The sequence below is a fragment of the Plutella xylostella genome, chromosome 16, assembly GCF_932276165.1.
Source record: "Plutella xylostella chromosome 16, ilPluXylo3.1, whole genome shotgun sequence".
In the NCBI taxonomy this organism is placed as follows: domain Eukaryota; kingdom Metazoa; phylum Arthropoda; class Insecta; order Lepidoptera; family Plutellidae; genus Plutella; species Plutella xylostella.
The window spans coordinates 8,951,505-8,965,098 of NC_063996.1; the positions used below are offsets into that span (position 1 = coordinate 8,951,505).

The following is a 13,594-nucleotide window of genomic DNA, read 5'->3' on the forward strand; positions in this document are numbered from 1 at the left end:
GCTATTAGATAGTTAGTCGTAATTTTATAAAAATACCAATAGTCAACAGTGTATGTAGGTAACATTTAGATACCGTGTAGTTTGGTACTGTATACCTAATTTTATAAAAATGCTTCAGATAAGAATAGTTTATGTAGGTATAAAATTACGAATACCAATATATTCTTACGAATATATTCACATAATATGCAAATTTATTTTATTTGTAAACAACCGGTCTACTAGCTAGACATGTACATTGTACAGTCAGAAAAAGCGGCAAGTATCCACGATCCCAGCGCAGCTACATTTTCAAATTAAAAGACCTGCTGAAAACTTGACTTTCTCGGGCATCGATTACTGAGTCCGCGTTGTTCTATGTTCTCGGGTGTGGTGTAAAACTATGTAACTGAAACTTTGTTAGCTTTATGTCTATGCGTATTGAGAGTCGCTTACCGGCAGTTGCGCGGTGATCAAAAGAATATTATTTATTAAAGGATAAAGGTAGGTAATAGAGGTACATGAATGAGATACAATCGATGCACAATAGATCTCTGCAATCATCGTAATTGTGTATGTATGTACCTCACAAATAGAGGGAGGGAGGTTAGGTAGAGATATCGTAAGCATTCAAATGAAGGTATCACACATTCACAATGAGTAACAAACTGGACTAATGAATGCATTTCTCAAAAATACAATCAGTTGTGTAGTTATCGACCACAAATAAACCTCTTCAAACCTTAACTATATGAGGAGCGTCTATAAAGTTGTGACTTCCAGCTACAAGCTACTAACATAGAATAACGAGTACTAGTATTGTTATTCTATGCTACAAACCACCGCTTTAAATGCGTCCACAAACAAACTTAAGGCGTTGGTAAAACTTTCTTCAATTAACAAGATACGATATGCTTTTCCACCATAAATGTGGTAAGCAGCTATGCTATTGTGAAAAACGCCATCAATGCTATGTTGTGTGGACTATAAGTATGATTTATTATGTGAAAATGGTTGGTGGATATGCAACGCAACCATAGCACATATCTGACGGAGAAGCTCCCGTACACTACCAGTCTACTCCAAGCATTCTTTCTCACGTTCCAGCGCCATGTCGGCAGTGGAGGAGTTCCCCCTGCAGCAGGAGTACGCCAAGAAGACCGGTATCAGCGAGGAGGACATCGCCAAGCTGCGGGCCTGGCTCGCCGCGCAGCCGCACCTGCCTAGCGAACATATCTCAGGTACCTCACTCACTCACTCACTCTTGATGGCTCGTTGACCCAAAGTGGATCTTGGCCTTCGCTACCAAAAGACGCCACTTCTCTCTGTTCTGCGCAAGTTCTCGCCAGTACCAGGTACCTGCTTGTAGTTATTGCTTTCAATAGCTGGGTATTCCTCTAGCGTGTCAGTGACGATAGAGTTTGCTATCGTACCACTAGTAGTAATTTCCAATCGACATGTATCGATCTGACAGTTTTTTGATAGAACGGCAGAACTACACGGTCTGTAGGTACCTAGACAGGCAACAGAAATTACGGGATACTCTATGACCTGAGCACCTATTGGAACAGTGTCTTCCCACGCAAGGAGGCATGAAAGTGGTTAGTAAATGAACCTACATAGTACCTACCCGCAACTCTACATAAAGATATTGTAATAACATCTTAAATCAACTAACCTGTTTCATTGTTAAGTAAATAAAAACTGAAATTATAGCGACTTGGCTGACATTACCTTCGTTTTTTTTCCTGCTTTGTTACTTAGGCGCTAAATACCACAAATTACTTGTGGCTTGTTTGTAACTACCTGCCTAGATCATATTGTCTGTCATTGTAGAGAAGTACTTACCTATTTATGTACTTGGGTTGTCCCTACTCAGAGCCAGGGTCACAGAGTCTCGTTTGGATTTAGGAGAAAAACTTCTTACTTTTAGTGACAAACCCAACACAACAAGTTCTAGTGTAAAATCATCCACCAGATAACGTCAATTAACGTCCGTATAACTTCATTCAATGACTGCCCAGGGTGCACCGGTATTTTATTTTATAAAGTAGTTACTTACTTACAGTTGGTACTTATCACTCGACGAGGCTCCTTTCGAAAGAACAACTGGCTGATACCAAATATCTACACGCATTGGTGTCTATGATGATTGATTATGATGACACATTATTAAAACATTAGTAGAATAGGTAATGATAGGTTGTACGCAGTCCAACATCAATTAAAACTGCACGTGTATGCTATAATTGTAAGGAACTATGAAAAAATACTACAGCATAATCTAATGTAATAAGGGTTTAATTAGCATCCCATAGGTACTTTAGGTACTTTTTGCCCATTAAGGACTTATACAGATGATACTCTATCAGCTCTTAACTCACGAGTCAAATCTCTCCATGCGGTGGCGGCGGAAGGTGACTGTGACGTAAGGATGGCATGGCTGGCTGTGACGTAAGCATGGCATGGCTGGCTGTGACGTCAGTATGGCATGGCTGGATTGCATGCATGGGTTGGCTACAGTGGGTTGATACCTACATAACTTGATTATACCTACTTAATTAACGAGGAAGGCAGTATCCGCACACCGTCCCTTAAAGTGGTTTAGGTACTTGTCTAAGGCCTAAACCCATCACCCCCGTACTCCCTTAAAGACCAGTCTAAGCCCATTACTCCCACTCTCCCTTCCAGACCTGGACCTGATCCTGACTTTCCACTGCTGCGGGCGCAGCGCACAGAGAGCCAAGCAGCTGCTGGACCTGCACTACACGCTCCGCACTCTCTTCACGCACCTGTTCAAGGACCGCCAAGTCGATGATGCCATTCTTAGTGCTATGGACTGCGTGTGAGTAGAATTGGACTTTGATTTTCGTAGCGCTTCAGTGACGAACACTATAGCTTAAATAATCCATTTATTACTAGGTATATCATCGTGACCTTTATTTCTAATCCACTAATTCCCGTAGGTAGACTAGGGTTTGTTACCGTGGTGAAAGGATTGGCCAGTAAGATTAGCGTCTGTCGCTAACCTGTATTTTTTTTTCAAGATATCAAAAACATAGGGGTCTCAAAAGTTGTGTATTAGTGCGTAGTTTAAAACTGCATTTTTAGTTTTTGGATTTATAGGTACTTATAGCCCTCTACCAGGTCTGGAATTTTGAATATTTTTCGAATTATCGTACGTCTTAAATATTTTATATTTTTTTTTATTTAGTACCTTATTCGTTATTATTTATCTAATATTAGGGGTATTAAAGACAAATAAAGCAAAAAATATATATAAAAAACTATATTAAATAAACTCTAAATAAAAAATCCAAGCCTTGTAACAACCCTTAAAATTAAAAGTAGGCATTTTACTTCGAGACATTAATTTGGTCCGAATCAATCCATCTGCGGCCTTTGGTCCAGCAACTGACACCGGCCAGCCGACCAGCAACTCAGTCACTAACTTCACACATCTTTCCACAGCCTGGGTGTGACAGGGGAATGCTGGAATAGCGATATCATTGAACCTTTCCTTTTCGACCATTCCCTTTAAACCTTCGTAAGATAACTACATTATCCAAAATTATGTCAATGTAGTCAGCAGCTTGAAAGTTCAGTTTTGGTAACTTGAAAACTCGAACAGAGTTACTTTTGACCTTGCGAGCCTCGATGATTCTTCTTAGACCTAGTTCTCTGATAGGGCGTCTATCTTTGATAATCATCGCCAAAAATGAATTTCTCTGCATGACAATGTCTTTTTTTTGCATGTCATGCCGGACTGTTTCTCTTGCTCCGCTTCACTCGTGACGAGCCCAAAGTCCTGGAGGACGGCCGTGGCGACAGCGGCTGCTGATCGGTCAGAGATGCCATGTCAATCACATAAATTGTTGCAGAACCGGAATCGGAATTATGTTATTCTTACATATCGAAAGTCCAGATGTTGAAGGCTCATTCCTCATAGGAGTGTCCTCGGATACTGGTGGTGGTATCGTTTTAATCAGCTGGCTTCTCGTTGGGGGTTCCGGTTGCACTGCAATTCATATTTCAGTCTGCAGTGTTTGTTGGCGTTAACTATTCGGTTGCTCTTTTTTGAAGTTTTCTCGTTTCAACTAAGTCGACCGTACTAATGGTAATTTTTCGGTCCGTTTGCTGATCATTCAAGAAATCTTGCCCTTTACGGGGTACTGTATTAGTTTGTGATCAGCAGCATGAAGTTAACAATTTACACTTGCAATTGGCGACGTCGAACAAACCAGATGTAATCCTGTTTAGGAATGTTTGCACTATAACATGTAAAATTGAATTTTATTTTTTCCTGGCCATCGTTTCAGCTTTAGGTACTCATTGTACTCAATTTTATTAGTAACTGAATAACTCAAAGGTACTCACTGTCGGTATGGAAGCAGATTCAGAGCAATCGGAAATCGCCGGCTGCTTTGCAGCGTCTGCACTTATATCTTACATGCTCTATGTATCTTAGCAATTGTAAATACGTTGTTAACACACTATTTTTGAGTTCTGATGGTGCTCCAATAATGAAACAATACACTGCAATGCACCTAGTAACATAATTCGAACTCATTGTTTTTATTTTCAATCAAATAACTTTTGAGCCGAGCGCTGCAATAGTACTGAAGTTTGTCACTTAGAGAATGGTTTTTTTAAGTCTAGCTACGTATAAATTACTCCAAAAATTTCAAGTACTGACTAACAATAATACCTACTGTCAATGATTCGAGTGTTACTTCGACACTTTTCGACCGATAAAATTAGTACTCAATCAAATGGAACCTAGGGCAATATTAACAAAAAACTGAAACTTTGACCTTCGGTAGAGGGCTAAAAGTAGTTTTCAATATTTTTATTATTATTTTATACGAAAACAATGTTTGCATACGCAACTTTTCAGACCCCTAACTTTTCCAAATTCGAAAAAAAGTTCAAACGGGTCACCCTAGTGCGCAGGACGACCGACAGGAGATACGTCATTTGAGGGTCCTTTCAGTTTCAAAGCTACCCTCCCAATCCTAGTACTAGCCTATTTTCCTTTATTGCGTTTGAGAATGACCTCCTTAGTCACTCCGTTTCTGCTTACTTAGCATTTTTAAGACTATACATGTATTAAAGTTCATGATGAGTTGTATCTGTCTCCAGTCTGTGGCTGCCGCTGGAGACGCGCAGCCACGACGGCTGCAAGGTGATCTACGGCCGTCTCGTGGATTACGAGCCCAAGAAGTTCAACTTCAGTGACGATTGCAGGTTAGTCGCATAGGCTTTCATTAAACTAACGGTGCTCGCCGGTACGGGGCTATTATTTATTCACGGATTCACTGTGACACTAGTCTCTTATCCTCTTTTCGTAATTGGCCTGATAAGCGCTTTTTTAAAAAATATTTTTCGTATACAGAATTGGAGAAATCATCACGACCCATCACGTCCCCACTGCTGGGGCACGGCTCTCCTTCCAATGAAAGAAGGGTTTTAGGTCTAGACCACCACGCTGGTCTAGTGCTAGTTGGTGGACTATTGGGTACCTAAAAAAAATGAACGAACTAACTAGTTATATACGAGGAATGCTATGAGTTTAGCGCAGCTGAACTCCGAAACGTTTACCGTTCACAATAACCTCCTTTCGCTTCGGTTTTTCATCAAGTACACTTTAGCTACCCCCTGCTTTCCTCCTCAGACTAGCGTTCATGGTGATGGACCTGTGCCAGCGGGCGGAGGGCTCGTGGCCGGGGCTGGTGCTACTCGTGGACATGCAGGGCGTCGCGCTGGCGCATCTCACGAGGCTGGATTATCACACGCTGCAGGAGTTCTTCTACTACTTGCAGGTAACTGCATTGTGTTTGTGTGTTGATGAACATATAAACGAACGTAAACGCATTTCCTTATTTTTCTTCTGTCGCGAGCGCGTGACCGGCTGGTTGACAAAAGAAAATAAGGTGCATGAAAGGAGCTTCATTTGGCGTGGTACCTACCTAACATACCTCTGTACCCTGAGCAGTCAGTAATTGAAAAATCCTTTCGGGACGTTTATGTTCATAAACATGTAACTAGAGCTACAGATTAGGATATGATTAGACGTAAGTAGCAGGGCCTTTAATTTATGCACACCGTAAAACTTATGGATGTAATAAATTATTGGGTATATAGAGTACCTACCCACACGAAGCTCCTTTCATGCACCCCAAGACGATGGCAAAGTAGCTATACCTAGGTAGGACGTTAACTTTGGGTCATATCTAACAGCTTTTCTTCAGTTTCTGAGAAACCTGCTTGCAATGTTTTCCAGGTTATCTTATTTGGCAGTTGGTACAGCGCCATAGCTCTACCTCGTACAACTAAACTAGGTACTTATTCAAAATATTATTTTAGACCGGCAAACAAAATCACTATAACTAGGTAGGTATACAGTAGTTAATCAGTATAAAGCCCCTAAATATAAAAGAAATTTTCGGACTCCCAGAGCCTAGACAGCCTACCTATAGAAAACTTTTGAAAACCACATCTCACCCAACCCATCACTCCAGGAAGCCATGCTGGTGAACCTCAAAGGCATCCACTTCCTGAACGCGCCGAGCTTCATGGACAAGGTGCTGTTCATCATCAGGCCCTTCATGAAGAAGCACCTGCTCGACATGATGGGCATCCACCAGCCGGGGTCAAGGACCCTGGAGAAGTATCTACCCATGGAGGCACTGCCGTCCGATTGTGGCGGGAAGTACATGGCTGTTGATGACGCTAAGGGTAAGAAGAGATATCAACTACGCCTACCTATAAGTACATTCGATGCCGATGCATCCTGGTCTGTTGGATGACTGAGAACTATCTGACTTATGACTAGCTAATCCTTTCTTCACCAAAACCCTAAAATAGTTCAGCTGAGATGTGTCATCGACACGCTAAGAACTGAAGTCGAAATATTCTGAACGGCGTCCCTTGTCCTAATTTACAACCAAATTTGAATATCGACAGCTACTCTAGAGTCAGTAACTTGAGCATCAACGTTGCAACGCAGCTACAATTTATCTAAACGGAACATCATTTATTTAGTAGTAACTTATACCTATCAGTTTAGTAATCCCATCTGTATTCCAGCAATGATGCGCGCCAAGTTGCTGGCCAACCGGGAGTACTTCTCTCAGGAGAACCTGAAGCGAGTGACGGAGGCGCGGCGGCCGGGCCGGCCCACCACCATCGCAGACATCTTCGGCGGCGTCGAGGGCAGCTTCAAGAAACTCGAGATAGACTAGCGAATAGTAGGCCTAGCATGGGATGCAAGACGAGAACATCAAGACCTGACTAAAGTTTTGAATCGCGATTGCTCTCAGGGCCGCCCGATGCAAAACTTTTTTGCCACGTCTTGCGCCCCATGCTAACCCTTCAGTGTGAATTTGTATGGAGCTTGTACCGCTAGCGACTTATCAAGCGCCATACTTTGCCTGCTCGACACTCCGCATGCAGTTATATTTTTAATGTTGATCTATTGTTTGTTAGCTGATTGTAAAATTATGTTAAGATTAAGTAATATTCTTCTTGAAGTGCTAATAATGATGGTTTTAAGGAAAATCAATCCTTTTCTTTAACATGTTATGGCCTAAGATTGTTTACTTTGGAACCAGCCCCATAAAATCATGTTGATATTTTATTTAAATGGATGAAGTTCTTGTAACTAAACATATTATTAAAACTGTATTTTTGGTCCTTATTATAGAAGGAACATAAAAAAATATAACTATTGCCTGTTTATCGTCTAGGGTTAGGAAAGTAAAACAATAGAATAAGTATAACAAATATATTTCATAGAAACATACTTGCTATGTTATGCTTACAACAAAATATTGGAAAATAACCGCGCACTGCGAGTTCACCCCACCTGAGAACAAAGACAAGAAGCAATTTAGTTTTCACTTCATCACATTTCACGTTTATTATATGGAGAAGCAGCTTCAGATTATAGTTTGACAGCACTGACCATTCAGAGGTGTTTTCATCAATTTTAATTATTAATCATCATTTTATGTAGCATCTACTTGATTTGCCAAAGAATGGCACTCATAAGGCTGCATTTCCAGTAGAAAAACAACACAAACGGATATGATGCTGACTCAGTCAGGCAAACAGTTTGCCTACTGGGAATGTAGCATCAGACTATGTGGAGAACAAATAAAAACTTTATAAGGATTTCAACTTACATGTTTTGTCTAGTCGAAGAGACCGAAGCCCATGTCCTCGTCCTCATCCTCCGACTCCTCTTTCTTGGCCTCCTTCTTGTCCTCTGTGAAGTGGGAAACAAAGCATTTGATTAGCAACACATAGTGGTTGGAGAAAGCATGATGGTGGTATGAAGGAAACGTCAGTAAAGTTAAGGTTGACAGCACTGCCAGTCAGTCGAAAGATGGTGTTGTAAAGATCATCATGGTAAATTTATTAGTAAATTAAGAAAGTATTTATTTTATTTAACAGCATATTTCTGGTAACAAGTATACTATCTGTATAGGTATAGATTTAGAGGAAATTTGAGATTGAATACTGTTATTACTGTTACTTTAACAGATTAATATATTGAGTACAATAGAGGACAACTTACCCTTCTTCTCGGCAGCAGCAGCAGCAGGGGCGGCGGCCGCGGCGGGGGCTGCGGCGCCTCCCACAGGCATGGAGGACAGCTTCTCGCGACCTGTAGACCACAGCTCGTGTTAGAGCGAGACAACAGACAGGCGGGAGAAGTGTGTTCGAGCAAGATGTCAGATATGAGTTGAACAGCACGGTTGCTCAGTCGAAAGATGGTTGATTGTTGGTTCATCATTGTAGTTTGGTAGATTTGTGTTGAAAGTGTTGCTACAGTTCAGACAAGGAAGGTGATCTTTCCATATGGAATGTAAAATGTGCTAAGAGATAGATAGCACTAACATTTAATATGCTCTGAAGTATAATGATATGAACTACATCAGCAGTAACAGTCGACCAATGCTCTAGGAGCAGAAAGTACATACCCTGAGCGATCAGCTCTTCGACAGTCTTGCCGTTGAGTTCAGAGATGACCTTCTTCAGCTTCTCTCCGTCGGCTTCAATGCCCACGGAGCTGAGGATCTTCTCCACATCAGCGGCGGCCGGGGCAGCCTTGCCTCCGAGCACAGCCAGTAAATACGCGGCCACGTAACGCATTCTGAAAGTGAGTTAAAGCATATGGTTAGCTTTATTATCATTTATAACTTATAGTTAAGTTTATTAATCCCTTGATTTACAATGGTTTGTGTCAGAAGTTGCATTGACCAGTTGTATTCACATTGTATGCTCATTAGTGTGTATGCAATTAGACAGTGTAATGGGAGGGAACAAGCTCAAGCAAGCTCAGGTTAACTGAAAATACCATGCACTTTAGGTATTGTCACCGACACGCTAAGAAGTATACCAGGGTTTGTGATAAAGGTGGTAAGAGTATACTTCACACAGTCCCACGCATATAGTGCATGTTTAAAAGCATTTTTGAGGTTATGATAACGATGCCGTGTTATTATTGTTATTGACTCAGAAGATTAATTAAGTAGTTGTGAACAATGCGTGAGGAGAGAACAATAAAAGCATGTGATAATTGAGTGATTTCAATGGTAAAAAGGTGAATAAAAACATCGCGGCTTGTACATGAGAGTTTGAGGTTAGGATATGTAAAATAAATAAAAGATGTTGTTTTAAAGGAACCAGATACATGAAAACCATTAAAATATGCATTGAAAAACGTAAATGAAAGTGAAATACGCAGGGTTTCATTGTTCAAAACCCAATTACGCAGGTGACAATGTAGCGCACTCAAAATTCATCCGGGTCCATCATCCGTAAAACACTGTATTATCACACAAAAACATTTTCCACCACAAGCACAGATACTGTATATTAATACCGCATACATATTTTCGTTAAAACACTTACTTTTAAGTCGCTGAGACACGAAACGTGTAATGCCGTAAACAAAACGTTCAACTTGAACGAAATGTCAAGACGAAAGAGCAAAATTATGGTTTGACTGCGAAACGTCAAAAGAAGTGTCAAACCGATGTCAAACCTAGTGCTACGTTCCAATACAAGAAATATGATTGTTGTGTTAAAATTGTTTAAGAATATTCCACTTAATTTCACCGTTGCCTGTACAAAATTCAGTCATTGATTATAAAAAATATATTGAACATTTATATTGAGCAACTGAAATGAAGTTAAAAGGATAAATTATTAATATTAAAGAAATAGCCGGTGTTGTCAAATTGCATATCATGGAACGGAAAAATTAAAGTGTTGCCATACAAAATAAATCCAATACTCAGAATATGTACTTGTCATAGTAAAGAAAAAACTACAGCAGCTTCAATTTATCGTTACCAACACATTGTTCAACGACGAAAGATTTGGGTACATTTTGTAGAAAAATACCTTCTTATGTTCCTTATAAGCTTCATATACCTAGTAAGAGGTAGACCATCCTTGAGCTAGACTAAAATGGTGACTCTGACTACAGTTAGTATCTACCGTTACCAACAGAGGGATCTGTAAACGGATTTTTACTGCAGTAGTTTCTCACGCTATTTATTCTGCTCAGTCAGTGATCCCGTGGGATTTTTCAAGCCTATGGCATATTATTGTAATTTTTGCTCCCGAAAAGAAACTTTAGTACCTACTTACTTTCTTTCTGATTAGTTTGTTAGATAGGTATATAGAAACTACCTTCTACTGCACATAATTAATCGTAATAAATTAATTTATTAACTAAAAGTAGTAAGTAAACTTTCACATTTGCGTATTTTTTATGTAAGTTAGTACCTAAGTAACTACCTAACTAACTGCCTACCTAAGCTTATTCCTAATTAAGTCTAGACTACCTGCTCAATGAATCAAGCCAATCACATCGATGCATGCCAAACTTAAGTGTTCCTTAAATTGGAGTAATGAAGTGACTTAGGCATGAAGAGTAGGTAAATCTGGGATATGTGAATTCTGGCTTAGCCTGTGTTCCACTAGCTCGATTGAGCTAAAACTCGACCCGAGCTAAGCCGGGGCTAAACCGTGTTGCAAGTGGAGCTTTCGACTTAAAAGCTCATCACCTGCGCTTCGTAATAAAAGCACGGAAGTAGCTTTACACCCCGAAATTCCGGTACCTATGCTTTCGCCTGAAAACTAAGGTTTATACTTTCCGTTTCAGGTTTTCGAATTCCATCACTTCGATAACGATAATGTCAAAAAAAGATAGATCTATAACTACTTGCAGTACCTATGTGTGTTATGACATTATCAGCGATGCATGTATTATTTCATCGATTTCATAAGTAGGTAGTTAAATAAATAAATAAATAAATATGTGGGGACATCTCACACACGGCCATCCATCACCATCATAGTTATTTACTATTTTAATATTAGGAAAGCTAAATAGAGGATCAAAGTGTCTATTTTGAAAAAATAATACTAACAGAAGCCTAGATAACACACACACGCACTCACGCCTTGTACTAATGTACTCCCTTGCGGGGTAGGCAGAGGTGCATTGCTGCACCCACTTTTCGCCAGAGTGTTATGTTAGCCTAGATAAAATACATATAAATAATGATATTATTTTTTATTCCTGACATCCTCTACGGTATCGGAAAATTTAAGGTTTTAGTAAAGAACTAGAATGAAACCGTTGAGCTCAGGTAAGTAGCTATTTTATATTATGCTATGTCCGGTACCTAGGTCATGTAGGACTCTAGGTACGTTACCCGGATAATTATTTTCACAGAAAGAGGAGCTGTTTAAACGTAGAGCAGCATTTTAGTATTATGTGGGTAACTAATTAAGTTTCTAAAATTTCTAATAAGTAGTTAATTACTTCATGTGTCATTCTATAGTTTAGTGGTAGATGGTCAGTACCTAAATATTAACAATGCTAAAATAAAATTATGTAATAGGTAAGTAGGTACGTTACTAAGTTAGTAACGGACATAAGAACCTACAATAATTATAACCTGAGTGATTGGGTACTTTAGTTCTTGTCATATATCTGACTGCTAAGTATACATATTATTTATGCATACACCTACCCCTACTACCCTTAAAGCTAAGTTCTGTCTTTACATCCAAAACTATTTTCTTAGCACCTGTGTTCCCGCGTGCTATGCGGTAGTACGTACACAGCTAGTTCATAAATATCTGACAACTGCAGATTGCTATTTCACGGAGGAACACGGAATCTACATTTCCCAGCAGATTATGAAGAATGAGGAAAACAACGCAACCGTTTCACCATTTGCAAAGGATTTCTTTCTTTTCAGAGTTCTGTCTTCAAAGTGAATAAGGGACGCGGCGGCGACGGCTGAATAGCGCCTTTCTTTCATTGTACCACTAACGAGTGAGCGTTTGGGTGACAAAAGTACTGGTTTGAGTAAATAAAAAATAAAATAAAAATATATGTAAGTATACAGCATCGTCTCTATTCAGAAGGGATCTCACAAAAGGTCTGTGATAATTATTATGATTATGATAATGACAAACGAGCGAGAACCGCCGAATATTTGAACTAAGCTAAGGAAATAGACATAATTCCTTAAGCTAAGAAGTCGGTAGTATCTAAGCGTTATCTATCGGTATCGTACGTATCGGACCAAACAGATTTTCATAAATGTATGGAGAAACGGAGCCTTCGTATTGCCGATGAAGTGGACGAGACTACACTTGTGTTAATTTCTATACAAAGAATGCCGAGCAGTGATGTCGAAACGCTTACCTAAAACACAAAAAGCCATTTCGAATCGGTCGGTTTATATTGGAGCTAGTGATGTAACGAATGTGTGTTTTTGGACATTCGCGAATGCGAATGCGAATGCGAATATCTGATATCGATATTCGCGAATGCGAATGCGAATGCGAATATTCAGTTTGTGTTCAAATTTGACGTCATTTGTATGGTTTCGTGGCAGTCTTGTTCTGAACGAGGTACGTTCCGTTCTATGCGCATTCCGAATGAGACTAGCCAATACTAGTCGCAGTTTTTTTTGAAGTTGTTACACTTTATTTAGCTCCGTAACTGTTACGACACATTGCGACTGTGTACGGTTTCTGAGGGCGACTTACACGAAACATTTAAACGTAAGGTACGTGCGAGTTGTAAGACCCATTTTTTTGCAATAATTAAATAAATAAAAAAATTTAAACAATTTAAGAAAATAAACTTGATTACTATATTCTCCATTTATTTTTAAATATTAATCAACAAATAAATCATCAGATTAAATCAAGCTTCTACGGAAACAATCATTTTCGAAAACGTCCACCCAAGACGACAGCGGGTAGCGGGAGGGGTAGCGGTGAAGGGCAACGCGTGCACTGCATGTCATTGTTACGGCAGTCTCGGCCGTGCAGCCGAGGCGGCCACATGTCTTATATAGTCTGTCATAATTTGAGTGCGACCCACATGAGATCATTGATCCTGAGACCATTAGTCTTAGGATGAGTGTTGAGGCCTTTTTAATATTATTATTAGGTATCTATAATTCGTCAACAAAATAACGTTAAAAACAACAAATCGTATAATGTCTCAATATAGGGGCTTCTTGTAGAACAGCGTACCGGATCAGTCATGCTACGCGGCTAAAGGTTG

General features: G+C 39.7%; 2 protein-coding genes across 2 annotated transcripts; one reads left to right on the forward strand and one right to left on the reverse strand.

The window, feature by feature from the left end:
- Positions 1-1,056: 1,056 nt before the first annotated feature.
- Positions 1,057-7,822, forward strand: LOC105388389 (alpha-tocopherol transfer protein-like). The gene is made up of 6 exons (XM_048626420.1): positions 1,057-1,220; positions 2,671-2,824; positions 5,122-5,226; positions 5,654-5,801; positions 6,501-6,717; positions 7,069-7,822. Exons 1-6 carry the CDS (start codon positions 1,091-1,093, stop codon positions 7,221-7,223), a joined length of 909 nt encoding a protein of 302 aa, XP_048482377.1. The 5' UTR covers positions 1,057-1,090; the 3' UTR covers positions 7,224-7,822.
- Positions 7,755-9,963, reverse strand: LOC105389856 (60S acidic ribosomal protein P2-like; the record flags this gene model as incomplete). The annotated part of the gene is given in 5 exon segments (NM_001305485.1): positions 7,755-7,846; positions 8,166-8,248; positions 8,561-8,650; positions 8,967-9,139; positions 9,901-9,963. Coding segments are annotated over 3 exon segments (336 nt in total). The 5' UTR covers position 9,139; positions 9,901-9,963.
- Between the last annotated feature and the right edge of the window lie 3,631 nt (positions 9,964-13,594).

Excerpts from the sequence above, each read along its gene's own strand:
- LOC105388389 (XM_048626420.1), top strand. The coding sequence starts at position 1,091 with ATGTCGGCAGTGGAGGAGTTCCCCCTGCAGCAGGAGTACGCCAAGAAG. Across the intron at positions 5,227-5,653 it reads AACTTCAGTGACGATTGCAG|ACTAGCGTTCATGGTGATGG; the intron begins GTTAGTCGCATA and ends TTTCCTCCTCAG. Across the intron at positions 5,802-6,500 it reads AGTTCTTCTACTACTTGCAG|GAAGCCATGCTGGTGAACCT; the intron begins GTAACTGCATTG and ends CCATCACTCCAG.